Consider the following 17,483-nt stretch of genomic DNA (forward strand, 5'->3'; position numbering starts at 1 on the left):
CCCGTCCCAACTCCACTCCTGCACCGCCCCCTCCCACCCCCATTCCAACCCCTTCCCCAAAGTCCCGCCCCAACTCCGCCCCCTCCCTGCCCCTATTCTGACTCCTTCCCCAAATCTCTGCCCCAGCCCCACTTCCTCCCCTAAACTTGCTGCATTCCCGCTCTTCCCCCCTCCTTCCTGGAGCTTGCTACAGCTGTTTGGCAGTGGCAAGCACTGGAAGGTAGGCAGAGGAGCGGGGACGCACTGTGCTCAGGGGAGGAGGTGGAGGAGGAGATAGGGGTGGGGCAGGGTGGGACAGGGAGCCTGGCTGCCAGTGGGTGCAGAGCACCCAGTAATTTTTCCCCATGGGTGCTCCAGCCCTGGAGCACCTACGGAGTTAGTGCCTATGTCCACGGGGACCCTGCCCGCACACATGCCCCGGACTTGCTCACACCACGGGGACCCCCTGCGCACACACCCTGGCCTCGCTTACCCCATGTGGACCCCCCTGCTCACACGCTCTGGCTTGCTCACTCCACTCATGGTATGAGGATCTCGGCCTCCAGAAGGAGGCAGCAGTGGGTTCCTTATGCCCAACTCCTTATTCAAAGGTCAAACTTATTTAAAAATACCTCAATGTAAGATTAAAGTTTTAAAAATTTCATCAAATTAATGCACCTGACAAAAATTTAATTAATTATTTGTATGCAGTGTAGTTGTAGCCATGTCTGACCTGAAGAAGAGCTTGCTATTTAAATAATGAAATAAAGAGCTGGGTTTCGCCTGACTCTGCAACAAAATAAGCCTGGGATTTCCCCAAATGATAAGTCCCTGCAACCGTTGGACTGTTCTGAAGGTGCTGGGACTCACTGACCTGAAGCTGTGTTCTTAAGCAATATGTTCCAGCCCCACCCCACTTCCATATTGTATGCAGGGCTTCAATAAGGAGCTGGGTTTTGACTGGCTGTATGTGAAAAATATATATTGAGCAGAGGTGAAAGTAAGCCGGTATGGCATACCGGTAAGAAAGTGGCCACCGGTGCAGGCCGGTACACAGCCGACGTTAAAGCTCTGCTACCGTACTGTACCACCCCCCAACCCTTGCTCAGGAGCCCGGCCACCCTGCTTACCGGTAAGTCCTTTAATTTACTTTCACCCCTGATATTGAGTCTCCCCAAATGATACGTCTCTGCAACCTTTAGTTCATTATGAAGAAATGATAATATGCTCACCCCAGAAGTTAACTTTTATTTTGGTCTCACAAATATTTTACCTCGGTTTTTATGTTCTGTTTTCTTTGTTAGTGAACATGCAATATGCAATATTCATGTAAAAATCGACAGAAAGCAATATTCAATCAAATTGCAAGTCCAGGTGCAATGTTTTCACAGAAATTACATTATAGTTACAAATGAAGAAATCGCTAGGAACTTTGGTTTGTTAGATTAATTAAGAACAGGAAAAATGGTGAAATTAATGAAAATTTGTTAATTGTGTTACAGATTTTAAAACATTTGGTTTGATTAGAAGTGTGTGCTTTGCTTGTTATACAACAAAAAGAATAAGATGACACTTTCAGCCTTGTTGGCTCCCAAATAATCATTTTTATTAATTATATGCAAACATATAAGGCCTAGCTTAATGCATACTGCTGCTCTGAATAGTTTTTGATGGCTTCTAAAATACAGAAAACGGAAAACCACTAGAGTGCTCACAAACTACTTAAAGGAAAACTACCCTATTCCTAAACAGTGCAATTAGTTGAACCAGCTAGTGTCTTTTGTCTTGCTGTGAGACTCATACAGCAGCAATGTGGCTTGATACACTTTAATGGAATTTGAAGAACTGTATCTGTGGCTAGAATATCTCCATCTCCATTACCTTTTAATTCCAAAATTCCATCACAAAAATACCAACCCTCAGTGGAAAATTACAAACTGGTTCCTAGTGTTGCCTGTTATCCAGACATCTTTGTACCAATAATGACATGCTTTAATAAATAATAATAATGACTTTGCTTTAATAAATTCTACTGTATGCAAATATTTTTGATGACTTCCATTGAACTGATCAATATTTGAAACAGTATTAATGCTATATTCAAGTTACATGGAAAAGTGCTACGGAGAGGGCAGATGAAAGTTTTTTTCCAGGATCGGGACATTTCAGTTTTGTCTGAATAGTCAGCAGATGACATTTGAGAAGATTCAGGTCACTACTTTGAGATGCATACACCAAAATGCATCTTGTTTTCTTTCAACTTATGTGCTATCATGCACAGAAATCTCTGATGGAAATAGCCAACAGTCAAATTTTTGAGTCTTTCTGTGATCGGACGTAACTGCATGTGTAATGAGTAAGATGAATGGTTCACCATTAATGAAATGACATGTACTCCATTGATGTAATCCATTACCCTTTTTCACTTTGATTCTGAAATTATAAAATAAGTAAAGAAGGTGATATTTATTATAACAACATTTTTTAAATTAATTGAGCAATTGTTGCTGTTGTTTGTGCTGATCACTAGTGACACCCATTTTTAAACAGTCCTAAGGATTTGTATAAGACCCTGTTTTTCACAAAATGGAAGTTTCTTCATGAATTTCTGCATAGAATTTCTGTATAATTTGGTGCTTTCTACCTTTCCATAAGCAAGGTATATGGTCTGTAATCCATGACCAATTACTGCACCAAATATCCACATTGAGGGGAGAACTTTGATAAATGTGTATGCGCAGAAGGGCCAGTAACAGGTTTCAGAGTTTTCAGGCCAGAAGGGACTATTAAATCATCTAGTCTGACCTCCTCTATAACATCATCCAATTTCATCCAGTTACTCCTTTACTGAGTCCAGTAACAAGTTGTGTTTGACTAAAATGTATCTTCTAGAATGGCATCCACTCTTGATTTTAAGATATTAAAAGAGGGAGAATCCTTTACTTCCCTTACTAGTCTCTTCTGAAGGTTAATCAGCCTCACTGTTAATAAAAAGGAATACTTGTGGCACCTTAGAGACTAACCAATTTATTTGAGCATAAGCTTTCGTGAGCTACAGCTCACTTCATCGGATGCATCGGAAGTGAGCTGTAGCTCACGAAAGCTTATGCTCAAATAAATTGGTTAGTCTCTAAGGTGCCACAAGTACTCCTTTTCTTTTTGCGAATACAGACTAACACGGCTGTTACTCTGAAAACTGTTAAAAAATTTATCTAATTTGAATTTGTCTGGCTTCAGCGTCCAGCCATTGCTTCTTGCTCTTCCTTTCTCTGCTAGATTAAAGAGCCCTCTAGTACCTGTATTTTGTTCATGTGAAGGTATTCATACACCACAAACAAGTCACATCTCAATCTTGTTTTCAATAAGCTAAACTGATTGAGCTTTTTAAAAGAGGTAAAATCACCTCCCTACTCATTTCTCCCATTTATACAGCCAAGGGTCACATTAGCCCCTGATGCCAAAGCATTGCACTGGGAGCTCATGTTCAGTTGCTTGTTCGCTTCATTAATTACTTGTTAAATGGAGTGGGGAGTATACTTGTAAAATCTGTGGCTCACACCAAGCTCTTTGGCAGACAGGGTTAGAATTCAAAATGAACTTGACAAATTGGAGAACTGGTCTGAAAGCAACAAAATGAAATACAATAAATACAGGTTCAAAGGACTACACTTAGGAAGGAAAAATCAAGTGCACAAATATAAAATAGGGAATAACTGATCAGGCAGCAGTACTACAGAAAAGAATCTGTGGGTTATAGTGTATCACAAATTGAAGATGAGCCACCAATGTGATGCAGTGGCCAAAAGGCTAGTATCATTCTGGGGTTCAAAGGGCTATATTGAAAAAGTGCTGCACACAAATGGACTTTTGGGACAATAAATGTTAAGTGCATTTGCTGGGGAATACTCAGGGAGCGGTTAATGTAAATTGCCCACCTCCAGTTATGCAAAACCCCAGCCTTTTGAAGCTACACCCTGAGGAGAGGGTGATTGTCTGCTGATTATCTGTTTCCGGAAACTGGCAATCCCACGATGCATAAAGAAATAGGTTGATCTGCCTAGCCTCTGTCCCGGTTCTGAATCTGAGACAGTTAACCACTGGGAAAACCTCGTTTTGAAGGACTGACACCCATCAGACACTCAAGGTTGTAGTTGGGGGTGACTTCTAGGAAGCTTTTTTAGCATGGGTGTAGGTCTCTTGTTTTTAATATGTTTTCTCTATAATGCTTTCACTTAAAGAATAAATGTGCTTGCTTAGAAAGAGCCATGTATTAACTTGTAACTATGGGCAGTTAAACTGTTCATAGCCTTCAGAGAGAAAGCAAAGCGCAGACACTAACCTGTTTAGGCAGTCTGGGAGTACGCTAACCTGTTTAGGCAGTCTGGGGGTATCACAGTGTAGGCAGGAAACTGTGCAGCCTGGAAATACCCTGGTCAGAAGGAAGTGGAGACACCGGTCTCTGCCAAAGAGAGCTGATGAGCAAGAGCCAGAAGCTGAAAAGTTGGTGCCCTTCATGGACTACAGAGGGAGAATACAGGTGCCATTGCCCTGAAACTGTGAAATTTAGTCTTAAGAAGACTGAGAGGAGACTTAATAGCAGTCTTCAGATATGTTAAGGGCTGTTATAAAGAGGATGGTGATCAATTGTTCTTCATGTCTGCTGAAGGTAGGAAGAGAAGAAATCAGCTTAATCTGCAGCAAGGGACAGGGGCAGCAGGCTTGTATAATTTTTGGTGGTGCCCAGAAAATGGTCCAAGTCCCCCGCCACCCCAGCCACATCTGCCTTGTAAGCCAATATATATATTTTGAAATAATGTAAAAATGTCAGGGCTCTGGGATGGGGTGGGGATGAGTGGTTCAGGGTGTGGGAGGGGCTCGAGCAGAGGGTTGGAGTGCGGGGGGTGACAGCTGCGGGGTGGGGCCAAGGATGAGGGGTTAGGGTGACCAGACAGCAAATGTGAAAAATCATGACAGGGGGTAGGGGTTAATAGGAGCCTATATAAGAAAAGACCCAAAAATTGGGATTGTCCCTATAAAATCCGGACATTTGGTCACCCTATGAGGGGTTCACAGGGCAGGAGGGGGCTCAGGGTTTGGGTGCGGGGGGGGGCTGAGGGCTCAGGGGTGGGGCAGGGCCGGGGATGATGAGTTTGGGGTGCAGGCAGGCTGCCCCCAGCTGGGGCCAGAGAGGAGGACTCCCCTCAGCCCTCCCCCCGCCAGCAGCAACAAGCTCCGAGGGAGGGGCCCCCTCTCCCCAACCCCAGCAGCACACTCACCTCGAACCACTGTCGCTGCACGTGCTCCTAGGGCCCCTCTCAGGTCCAGGAAGCTCCCTCGCCTCCCCTCTGGTGGGTGCGGGAGGAGGGGAGCTGCCATCACGAGTGTGCCTCCTCCCCTGCTGCTGCCCCTCACTAGCCTCACTGGGGGTGAGGGATTGGGCTGCCCCTTGCCCAGCATGGGGCAGGAGCGGTGACTGCGGGCAGTGGGAGGCCCTGTGCTGGTGGAGGGTCCTGCTGGAAAAGGGAAGGGACAGGGTTAGGGTCAGCCTGGGTCAGCCTGCCCAGGCATTAGTGGATGGGGGGCGTTGGGACCCTCCAATAGCAATTGATGCTGGGAGCCCTCAGAGCGGAGCGCAGCATGGAGCTTCAGGGGGCAGCCACCCACTGCCCAGGGCACAGGGAGGGACGCTCAGGGGAGGCGAGCGAGGGCAGCAGGTGTGGCTGGGGCTGGGAGAGAGACCCGTCTCCGAACATTGGTGGAGCCGGGCCACCAGGCCCTGAATATTGCTGGAGCCTGGGCACTATGGGCCCATATACCTCACCACCCCTGGCAAGGGAGATTTAGTTTAGATACTAGGAAAATGTTCTAACTATAAGGGTAAACTTCCAAGGGAGGTTGTGGAATCCCCATCATTGTTAAGACTAGATTAAAGAAACATCTACCCAAGATGGTCTAGGTAAAACTAGACAGAGGGGCTGGCATAGATGACTCTTGAGATCCCTTTCATCTCTGTATTTCTATGATTCAAGAAGGCAAAAACATCAAGAAAGTAGAACAGTTCACTTACGTGGGCAGCATCATACTAGCCAGTGGAGACCTCAAGAAAGAAGTAACATCAAGGGTAGGTAAGGCATCCACTGCATTTGCTAAGCTCCTCAACATATGGAAATCACAGATAAACAGTACCAAATAAACTGAGAATTTTTAACTCAATCATAGTGCTAAACATAATCTTAATGGAAATCTATGGGATAGCTCAGTGGTTTGAGCATTGGCCTGCTAAACCCAGGGTTGTGAGTTCAATCCTTGAGGGGGCCATTTAGGGATCTGGGGCAAACACTGGGGACTGGTCCTGCTTTGAGCAGGGGGTTGGACTAGATGACCTCCTGAGGTCCCTTCCAACTCTGATATTCTATGATTCTATGAAATGTTAGATTAGAAAACTAAAGGCCTTTGAAAATAAATGCCTATGAAAAATTCTAGGCATTGGATGCAAAAACTTTATTACAAACAAAGAAATCTGAGAAGTTACCAAGCAGCATCTTGGCTCCACTAGAAATAAAAGGAAGCACTGGACATATTTGGGGAATGTAGTCTGGAAGCCAACATACCATCTGATTTTTATATTAAAAATTTGGGAGGAAGATTTTAAGCTTATTAGTGTTCTTTGGTATTTATTTATTCATTCATTTCTTTATTTGTTCATACAATGCCCCAAAGCATGCTACTAAGACAGGTCCCTGCATGAGGGCCTTGCAATCTGAGTAAATAATATACAGACAGAGGACTGGATTAGGAAGCAACACTGCACTACTTAATCCTATTATAGTTTGGTGAACCATGCCTGACTGTCCCAATATACAGTACTTTAGCCTTTAGTGTTTCCTATTTGGTCTGCTCTATCTTTTTTTACCACTGATAATTCCAGACAACCCTTGTCCACCTACTCACTGTCTTATTCCAAACCTTGTCAACCCACTGATTTTAACGCTTTCCTAAATTCAGTCCTTGCTCACTTTGTGAAACTCTAAAGGAAAAGGTAATATTGGGGCAGTTAGGCATAGCTTCGGTAATTAATAAGGATAGCTGTGAGGCAATGTTGTTTCCTTCTTTATTTCTTTGTCTGGTTGCCCCACTCTAACTGTCCACATTGTTGCTCCTACTTGCAGCACCTACTTCTTGGGTGGTGTAGTCTCATGCTCTTCCCCTCCACCCCACTTGAATAACATCTTTGAAAAACTGAAGAAAATCTCAGTAAGCTTGGATTGTCTGAGAGAGACCAATAAGGCTGAAGACTTACAATATAAATCCTTTCTGATTTTGAGTAACATCCTTCAAGCACATTCATAAACGGCCTGATTATCAACTATAAGCAAGTAGGACTTCACTTCACCATTTAAAGCACATTGGCCCCTACCTCCACCTTTCAAGTGCTGTGGTGTGGGTCACAGGCCTCTAATATAAGAGGCTCTATTCTCTGATATGAAGGGCACAACATGAAACTTCATTCTCCTCACAGTGTCCCTTGCCTCCATGATTCCTTTCCTGCTCTATTTCCCTCATTCCACATCCTAATCCCTGTTACCTGCTGTCTTCTTTAGGGGAAGAAGTCTTGTATTCTAATTCCCAGTTGGTGCTGGATCATTTGAATATTGCTGCAATATACTGTGGCCTATTGTCTGAGCATAATGTGCCAGGTATGCTAGACCTTGCAAAATGACCCTTCAGTTTCCTGATCACAGTGTCCGTCAGATAGTCTACCTCCCAGAATTTGGAGTAGTAATCTACTGTGACCATGTAGTTCCTGTTATTGACAGTGAACAGGTCTGTTCTGACCTTCTCTCAAGGTTGGGTGCTGACTTCATGGTGCTGTAAAATCTCTTGAGTCTTCTGTTGTTGATCACTATAATCTTTGCATATCTCACACTGTTCCATGTATGCTGTCAATTGGCCATTCATGCCTGACCAGTAGATATACTCCCTGGCTCATCTCTGAAGTGCCTCTATATCTAGGTGTGAAGCATGGATCTGTCTTGTGATGTCATCTCTTAAATCTGTGGGGATTACTGCTCAGTCCACTTTAAACAAAATCTTATCTTGCACACACAGCTCATCCCTCATGTGGTGGTAGGGGTTAACCTCCTGTAGCACTTGCTCCTAGCAGTCTGGTCAACTCTGGAGTATGAATTGTTTTACAAACCTGTTGTGCCCCTTTCTATGCCTGTCAAGGTTCTACTCGCAAATGTGGGCTGCCAGCTTTGCATCGTTGCTGCTCTTAGGCCTCCTTCTGAGGCATCACACTGTAATTCCGTGTCACAGGGTTGTAGTACTTTAGGTTTTTATGATTTTATGATTTTTGTTACTCTTTCAAATGCCATTTCTTGGGTCTGTGACCATTCCCATGCTGAATCATTGAGTAATAACTGTCTCAAGAGTTCACAGTCTTCTAGTAGGTACATGCAGAATCTGGAAGGATAGTTGGTCATCCCTATAAATCACTGGACTCCTTTCAAATCCTTTGATATGGGCATCTTTTTTAATGGCTTTCAATTTCTTGGGATCTGGCCAGAGACCCTCAGAGGTAAACAGATGTCTGATGCAGGTGACCTCAGTTCTCCTTAGCTTCAGTTTGTCAGCATTCAGCCTAATATTCCAGTCCTGGCACTTGTTTAGGAGTTGCTTCAGCTTGGTATCATGTTGTGAATTGCCTCTTCCTTATAATTTCCTTTTCCTCTAGTGCCCAGTATAGTTTCAACTGGAACACCTCTGAGGCTGGGATGATGCCCAGAGGCATTCATACCCAGCAATATCTGCCAAAAAGTGCGCCAAAGGTTGTCAAATGGCTGGACGGCTCATCTAACTCAATATGCCAAAACTCATTCTTGATGTCACAAACACTGAACACTTTTACCCTGGATGAATTGATAGTAAGTCTTCAGTCATTGGTAATGGGTAGCAACTCCTTTCCCATGCTTGGTTAAGTAGATCAATGCAGAAATGTTTACCAGTTTTCTTACTACTTCGATGCTACTGATCCACTGTGTTCTAGTTTCAGCTGTTGGAATGATGCTTTTAATGTGCAGCTTGCCAGTTCCTTCTTCAATGGCTCCAATTGGGCTAATGGAACTCTGTGTATCTGCAGTCTCATGGCTGCCCATGCAGGGGGTCTATTTCTAACTTCAACTTGGCCCCTAGGCATCCATTTCTTAAAAACGGCCTTATCCTCTGCTAGAATGCTGGCCAGGGACCATGGTGACTGTTCTCCCTGCTTTCTTAAGTTGAGAATATTGTGATCTTGCCCTACAACAGTGCATAGCAGTGGATGGTGCTCCTGTATGTCAACTATTATAAATTCCCAGACATAACATCACTTGTTTCCTGGGTTGTGACTTCACATTTGTGTAGTCCTATCTTGATCTGTATCAGTGTAGCTGAGATTACATTGAAGCAAGCTCTGCAAGCCAGATGGAATTGAACTAATCACTGATCCAACAACACAGTTATGAATATGGCCGTTGAATGGCTGGAAGTCGTCTTCTGCTAAAGTCGTACTGCAGACATTCTCCCGTTCATTGGAAATCTCTACATCCTCAATCGCTGTCTGCACTACTTATTTTTTCTTATTGGGGTACCAGTGGCATTAAGACATAAAGTGTTTTATTTCCTATAGCTCTTACACAGTTTCCTATAGGGGGGTATTTTTCTTTCTGACTCTTGGTAGGCAGAAAGGTATATACACCGAGCCATGGTGCCTGCATTCTCAATCAGTCTGTGTCTGTCCTGCCTCCTGGGTTCCTTTAGCTTGAAACTGTGTACTTGTTCTGTGCTAACGTCAGTCATTGTTTTGATTCTTTCCCTGGACAGTTCAGCTGCCCTTACTATTTGGAGGCATTTCTCTAGATTAGATCTGTTTCTTTCAATTATCTCCCTTGTTAGCTGGAATCACATGGTCTGTAAACCATAAACTATCCTGTCTCTAATTAGTGAGTGATTTATGTCTCCAAAGTTACATTTAGATGCCAGATGTATAATATAAGTATCTGTTCCCTATTCTGTTTCTTGGTTTCAGATTAAAAAATAAACTTAGTATCCCGCTACAGTCTCATACTGTCTAGGGTCACAGAACTCCTCAAGCACCTTGATTAGCTGTTCCAGTGTTTTGGGCATTGTTCCTAGCAATAGTGTCTCACTCACTTCTCATCCTTTTGCCCCAATGAAATAGTAAACAAGCTTTAACTTCATTATTTTATCTTTATCCCCCACAGTCAGCTCTATATACAGAATCAATTTTTGCTTCCACTGCTTCTGTGCTTGTGCAAGGTATTTTGTCTGTAAATCCAAATTTCCCAGTGGTCCAAGTCCCTTTATGCCCCCTGCCTCGCTTTCTTTCTAGATGGTGTTTTGTATTCCTTTTAATCACATTCTTTTCCATATGGTTGGTCTCACAAGACTGACCGCAACCACCATGTTTCTTGCACCACATGTTGTGTGATAACTTAGAAGACTGTGCTTGTAAAACTAAACTGGCTCTTTATTAAGAGAACTATTTACAGAGGTACAGGAACTACAGCTAGCATTCAAGCCATGTGTATACAGATCGATTTCCTGGTGCCTCCCCCAAACTCTTCCTTCTGCAACCTGTGCTCCTTCCTCCAAGTTCCATGCAGGTTGATACATCTGAGATCAAAGTGTATCCTTTAGAACCATAAGTACCTATATTGTGGGATTTTGGTGGGACTCTTTCCTGAAATAAAATCACTGGAAAAGTGAACCTAAATTAAGGGTTATTTAATAATTGTAGGGTTTTTTTCCAGGAAAATTTATATAAATTCAATAAGTCATATCTGCAGAATCCTCCCTTCTGCCTTGTCCTATACTATATCTGGCATTTTCTGAACATGTGTGGCACTACAGTATTACATCCCATAATATACATAAGTTATATGTATATGGACTTATTAATGTACATGCTAATGTTTGGTTTCAGAGTAACAGCCGTGTTAGTCTGTATTCGCAAAAAGAAAAGGAGGACTTGTGGCACCTTAGAGACTAACCAATTTATTAGAGCATAAGCTTTCGTGAGCTACAGCTCACTTCTTCAGATGCATATCGTGGAAACTGCAGCAGGCTTTATATATACACAGAGAATATGAAACAATACCTATTCCCACCCCACTGTCCTGCTGGTAATAGCTTATCTAAAGTGATTTCCAGCACAAATCCAGGTTTTCTCACCCTCCACCCCCCCACACAAATTCACTCTCCTGTTATTGTTTATGCAAACATTTGTTTTACTCTCTAAAATTTGCAAAGCTTTATCTATCTAGATTGGACAGTAACATTGGAAATCCTGTATGCTATAAATCAGTGCAGCATGCATACAATTACAATGACCACTACTTAGTATTGTGATGACCAACCTGCTATTATTTTTATTATTCATATCATAGTAGTGCCAAGAGGCCCTCATCAGGATCCACGGTCCATTGAGCTGTGTGCTAAATAGACACATTGTAAAGAACTATCTCTGCCCCAAAAAGTTTACAGTCTTGAGCTGGGGACGACTGCCCTTCATTTGGTGGAATCAGAACTGATTATACTAGCTGAAGAGGCAGAAGCCAATTATTTTTGGAGCGGGAGGATTTGAGTTTTATCTCCACTATCACTGTGAAGTTAAGTGGCCATGGTATGTAGCATAGTTGCAACCATGACGTTTCAAATGGCCACAGATTTTCTTTGAATAGTAAACAGTGAACAGCAAGATCCAGTCCATACTTCTGTACCTTTGTGCTGAGTACAAAGCAAATACTATTTTGCAACACATATCAGTGATTTCTAATCTTACCTAGTGTATTTAACAATCAATAGTATGACAGGAAAACATTTGACAAGCAACAAGGATGCAAACTTGAAATAGACATTATTTGGTAGCAAGTCTGATTTAGTAAATTGAAAATCATGGACTTCCCTGTTGCTGCACTTCAGAGATCTGTATGTGTTTGTATTACTTGCCAAAATAGGTCACGGTACATAACATCAATGAAATATAACTACTGCTTCATCAAAAACTGTTAGCTCTACAGTGAGTTACATTGACTGGTTGTTAAATAATCCTTGTGGATTATTTAGTCTAAATTAATGGAAGAATCCACTTAATGGGCATCCTGGAACAGTTTCACCAACTCTTAATTGTGATAGTTGCAATGCATTTTGATCGCTATGAACCATGGACTGCATACTTACTTGTGGAAAGTCTGTTTAAATGGCCTGCTAGCTGTTGTTTACAAACCATTTACAGCAATTACAAATCTAAATTCCATTTTTTTAAGAATGAGGACATATCCTAGTCCATCTTAAATCCCTTTTGTGCCACCCTGATGATGCAAAAGGTACTTAAAGTTGCCCTAAACAAGAAGCTGAGGAGTCTTCTGATGGGAAAACTTTAACTGATACAGAGTTGGTGTAGCTGGCTCTCCACCCCACACTCCTGCCTTCCCTCCCCTGGAATTGGAGGAACATTGGTGAGTACTGACAATGGGAGGGGGATGGCCAGAACATGCTGTGCTCCAGTTATTCTCCAGCCAACTCTGTGGTCTCCAAGAGGCTATTACAACTGGCATAATTTACAGCAGCCTGCCACTGAATCAGACCCCAGACAGCCAACAGGATTAGGTATAAAACCATTTTTATTCCTGTCCTTCAGGTACACCAAGTACAGCTCCAACACATAAGAGAAATTAGCCCCTGGTGTTTACAAGTGTGTTTACATTATTGTTAATTTAATATACTTCTCTGTCTGTATACCTATTGTAACTCAGTGTTGCCAATTCATGTGATTTTTATCACAAGTCTCACTATATTTGTTGTTTTTCTTAAAGTCCTAGCTCCAGGAATCAGGTGATTATGTGAGAAGCTCAGCTTTCATTTTAAATAAAAGTAGGGCTGTCAAGCAATTAATTGCGCAATTAATCACACTGCTAAACAATAATAAAATACTATTTCTTTAAATGTTTTGGATTATTTCTATGTTTTCAAATATATGGATTTCAATTACAACACAGAATACAAAGAGTACAGTGCTCACTTTATATTTATTTTTATTACAAATATTTGTGCTGTAAAAAACAAAAGAAATAGTATTTTTCAATTCTCCTCATAGAAGTACTGTAATGCAATCTCTTTATCATGAAAGTTGAACTTACAAATGTAGAATTATATATAAAAAAACCTGCATTCAAAAATAATACAGTGTAAAACTTTAGAGCCTACAAGTCCAGTCAGTCCTACTTCTTGTTCAGCCAATCACTCAGACAAACACTTTTGTTTACATTTGTAGGAGATAATGCTGCCCACTTCTTGGATACAGTGTCACCTGAAAGTGAGAACAGACATTCACATGGCACTCTTGTAGCCGATGTTGCAAGATATTTATGTGCCAGATGCACTAAAGATTCATATGTCATTTCATCTTCAACCACCATTCCAGAGGACATGCATTCATACTGATGACAGGTTCTGCTCGATAACGATCCAAAGCAGTGCAGACCGACGCATGCTCACTTTCATCATCTGAGTCAGATGCCACGAACAGAAGGTGGTTTTTTAGGTGGTTTGGATTCTGTAGTTTCTTCATCAGAGTGTTGTTCTTTTAAGACTTCTGAAAGCATGCTCTACACGTCATCCCTCTCAGATTTTGGAAGGCAATTCAGATTCTTAAACCGTTGGTTAAGTGTTGTGGCTATCTGTAGAAATCTCACATTGGTACCTTCTTTGCGTTTTGTCAAATCTGCAGTGAAAGTGTTCTTAAAACGAACAACGTGTGTTGGGTCATCATCTGAGACTGCTATAATATGAAATACATGGCAGAATGTGGGTAAAACAGAGCAGGAGACATACTATTCTCCCTCAAGGATCTCAGTCAAAATTTAATTAATGCATTATTTTTTTAACAAGCGTCATCAGCATGGAAGCATGTCCTCTGGAATGGTAGCTAAAGCATGAAGGGGCATACGAATGTTTAGCATATCTGGCATTGCAGTGCTAGCTACAAAAGTGCCATGAGAACGCCTCTTCTCACTTTCAGGTGACATTGTGAATAAGAAGCCATCAGCATTATCTCCCGTAAATGTAAACAACCTTGTTTGTCTTAGCGATTGGCTGAACAAGCAGTAGGACTGAGTGGACTTGTAGGCTCTAAAGTTTTACATTGTTTTGTTTTTTAAGTGCAGTTATGTAACAAAAATCTACACTGGTAAGTTGCACATTCACGATAAAGAGATTGCATTATGGTACTTGTATGAGGTGAATTGAAAAATACTATTTCTTTTGTTTATCATTTTATAGTGCAAATATTTGTAATGAAAATAATAATATAAAGTGAGCACTGTACACTTTGTATTCGGTGTTGTAATAGAAATCAATATATTTGAAAATATAGAAAAACATCCAAAAATAGTTAATACATTTCAATTGGTATTCTATCTTTTAAGAGTGATTAAAACTGTGATTAATCACAATTAATTTTTTAAATCACAATTAATATTAATATTTTTGAGTTAATCGCATGTGTTAACTGCGATTAATCGACAGCCCTAAAAAAAAGCAAGTTTCTAGTCTTATGGTTGCAGAGTAAAGCTTGGAAATGTGACATCCGCATAGCATAAAGATTCAAAAGCTAAAAGCCAAATAAAAAGAGCCAAACATTATTTTTTTAAACCAGTTACATGATTTTGGGGACCTGACTCATGATCTCTGAACATCTGGGGTTAATAATGCTATATTTACTAAAGTTTAAGGGCATGTATGATTTTGCGGATTGATGTAAAACACTGCTTTTTTTAGCAGGGAAGGTTGTGTAAATCTGGGATAATAAGAATGTTAATATAAACATAGCAATAACAAATAAAATGAAAGATTAAATTGTTAGGTCTTCTTTTCATGTCCTTCCACCACAATCATAGGTTTTTCCAACTCTTTCTCATTGGAGACCCTTCCCCCCAAAGGGGTATGTCCAGTTCACTGGGCTTCAAGAAGTACCTCTCCTGCAAAGAGGCAATCTCTGTTGCAGACAAGCACTCCTGGTGCATACACTTCCTTGGGGAAGGCCACATTTCTCAAAAGTGTGGTCTCTGCAAACAACTCAGGCCCAGGTCTCGCAAGGACAGGGAGTTGAGACAGAAGATCATCGTCATGGAGGCGGCTCTCCGGACCCCTGCCAAGAGTCACCTGGCACACATGAGTCTTCCCCACAGCCCTCAACATCTAAAGGCTGTGGGTGGAAAAAAACAGCCACTGACCCCACTCAGAAGTCATCAACAAAGAGAGCAGGAAGTCCCCATGGTGAGCCCAGAGCTAGCCGCAAATGATCTCCAGCATGCTTGGTATCCTCGGTACCATCGCCATCAAGATGATCCCAGCCTGGTACTCACGGCTAATGAAGATCTACAGCAGCAGGTACTGTTGACACGCCTACAGCAGAGAGTTCCAGGGGTCCCCACTGCCACCTGCAGAGGCAGAGAGCTGCAGGGGTCTCCCTGCCGCCCATGGTGTAGCCTCCAGCCAGCGCTTGCTGAAGCCATGGAGGTCTTTGGAAGTCACGGATCCCATGACTTCCATGACTAAATTGCAGCCTTAATGATGATCACTGACATTTGTCATTTACAAGGTTATATGGGTGTGACCAAAAGCATTCCTATATTCACACCCTGCACACTCTTGTAATAATCTTTGTACCAATTGTGCCTAGTGAGATATCATTTGAAAGCTAATATCTCATTGGTAAATAATACCATGGTGAAATGTATGTAGCAATATTATGTGTAAAGTTATTAAATTCCCCTGTATGATGTTATTAGTACATGTTGAAAACCACACAGCCCTGCCTAGGCAAAAGTTGTTAAACAGGTCTATCTGAAGCAAAGGAATGTGTGTTTGCCTCATGTTAAGCTGTTTAGAGCATAAGTACCAACCCCAGTGCAGACTGTTAAGAAGCAGGGCACAAACCCCAAACTGGTTGTGAGTTCTGTACTTAGATTTCACCAACCATGGGTCAAGTATGAACTCCTCAGGCTCTACAACAGCCTTAATATGTCACAGTCAGTCCCCTTGGGTACTCCGATCTATCTTGCCACCCAGGCAAGCTTGCCTTTGTGATAGATGTTCCCTTGCACCAAACAGCACAACCATATTCAGGTTACTCCCAGTGCCAAAGGACCAATGGCTTATTCTTTCCTGTTTCATAACTTACACAAGTCAGATGATTACAATGCAAACACTTAATATAGCTTTATAACATGGGGTACAGATGGTATAAATAAGATCAATACGAGCGTTGCCAGGTGTCCGGTTTTCGACCAGAACGCCCTGTCAAAAACTGACCCTGGTGGCTCCAATCAGCACTGCTGATTGGGCTGTTAAAAGTCTGGTTGGTGGTGCACTGGGGCTAAGGCAGGCTTCCTGCCTGCCCTGGCTCCGCTTGGCATCTGGAAGTGGCTGGCATGGCCAGTCCCAGGTGCAGAGGCAGCTACGGGGGTCTCTGTGCGCTGCCCCCACCCTGAGCACTGGCTCTGCAGCTCCCATTGGCCATGGTTCCCAGCCAATGGGAGCTGTGGGGGTGTTGCCTGCGGTCATGGGCAGTGCGCAGAGCCCCCTGGCCCCTCCGCCTAGGAGCCAGCCATGCCAGTTGCTTCCAGGAGCTGCATGGAGCCAGGGCAGGCAGGGAGTCTGCCTTAACCCTGCTGCACCGCTGACCAGGAACTGCCTGAGATAAATGCTGCCTGGCTGGAGCCCGCATGCTGAACTCCCTCCCTCACCCCAACTCCCTGCCCCAGGTCGGAACTCCCTCCCACACCCTAACTCCCTCCCAGAGCCTGCAACCCTCATCCCCTCCCTCACACCAACCCCCTGCCCCAGCCCTGAGCCCCCTCCTGGAGCCCACACCCCTCCCACACCCCAACTTCCTGCTGTACCCCCAACACACTGCCTCAGCCTTGAGCCCCCTCTGGCACTCCAAACCCCTCAACCCTAGCCCCATCCCAGAATCCACATCCCCAGCCGGAGCCCACACCCTCTCCTGCATTTCAACCCCCTGTCCCAGCCCTGAACCCTCTCCCGCACTCTGAATCCCTCATTTCTGGCCCCACCCCAGAACCCACACCCCCAGCCGGAGCCCTCACCCCCTCCCACACTGCAACCCCCTTCCCCAGCCCAGTGAAAGTGAGTGAGGGTGGGAGAGAGCGAGTGATGGGGGGATGGGGGATGGAATGAATGGGGGTGGGGCCTCAGAGAAGGAGCGGGGCAAGGGTGTTCGGTTTTGTGCGATTAGAAAGTTAGCAACTCTAATCAATATATGCAGCATCCTCCAAGCATTTCATAAAGTCTAAACACTAAACACATTCTTACAAATGTAACATCAATTTTAATAATACTAACACACAGGTGAGCCAGACTGGTTTCTAGCTATGCATATGTCAGTATTCAGTGAGGCCTTGGCATGAACTGGCACC

General features: G+C 43.2%; 1 protein-coding gene across 4 annotated transcripts in view; it reads right to left on the reverse strand.

The window, feature by feature from the left end:
• Positions 1 to 1,444: 1,444 nt before the first annotated feature.
• Positions 1,445 to 17,483, reverse strand: part of LOC144930246 (uncharacterized) — a 32,344-nt gene continuing 16,305 nt past the window's right edge. For 2 of the 4 annotated variants that reach the window (XR_013635415.1, XR_013635414.1), the window contains 4 exons: positions 6,047 to 6,125; positions 5,256 to 5,489; positions 4,319 to 4,533; positions 1,445 to 2,412 (listed from right to left, as the gene is read on the reverse strand). Coding sequence is in view for 1 of the 4 variants with exons in the window: in XM_078851797.1 (XP_078707923.1) it covers positions 4,491 to 4,533; positions 5,256 to 5,489; positions 6,047 to 6,133 (364 nt within the window). In the remaining 3 variants the exon portion in view is untranslated. Of the gene's footprint in view, positions 2,413 to 4,318; positions 4,534 to 5,255; positions 5,490 to 6,046; positions 6,134 to 17,483 lie in introns of all 4 variants that reach the window. The other 2 variants (XM_078851797.1, XR_013635416.1) reach the window with 2 other exon arrangements.

Source organism: Lepidochelys kempii, chromosome 2, assembly GCF_965140285.1.
Source record: "Lepidochelys kempii isolate rLepKem1 chromosome 2, rLepKem1.hap1, whole genome shotgun sequence".
Classification (NCBI taxonomy): domain Eukaryota; kingdom Metazoa; phylum Chordata; order Testudines; family Cheloniidae; genus Lepidochelys; species Lepidochelys kempii.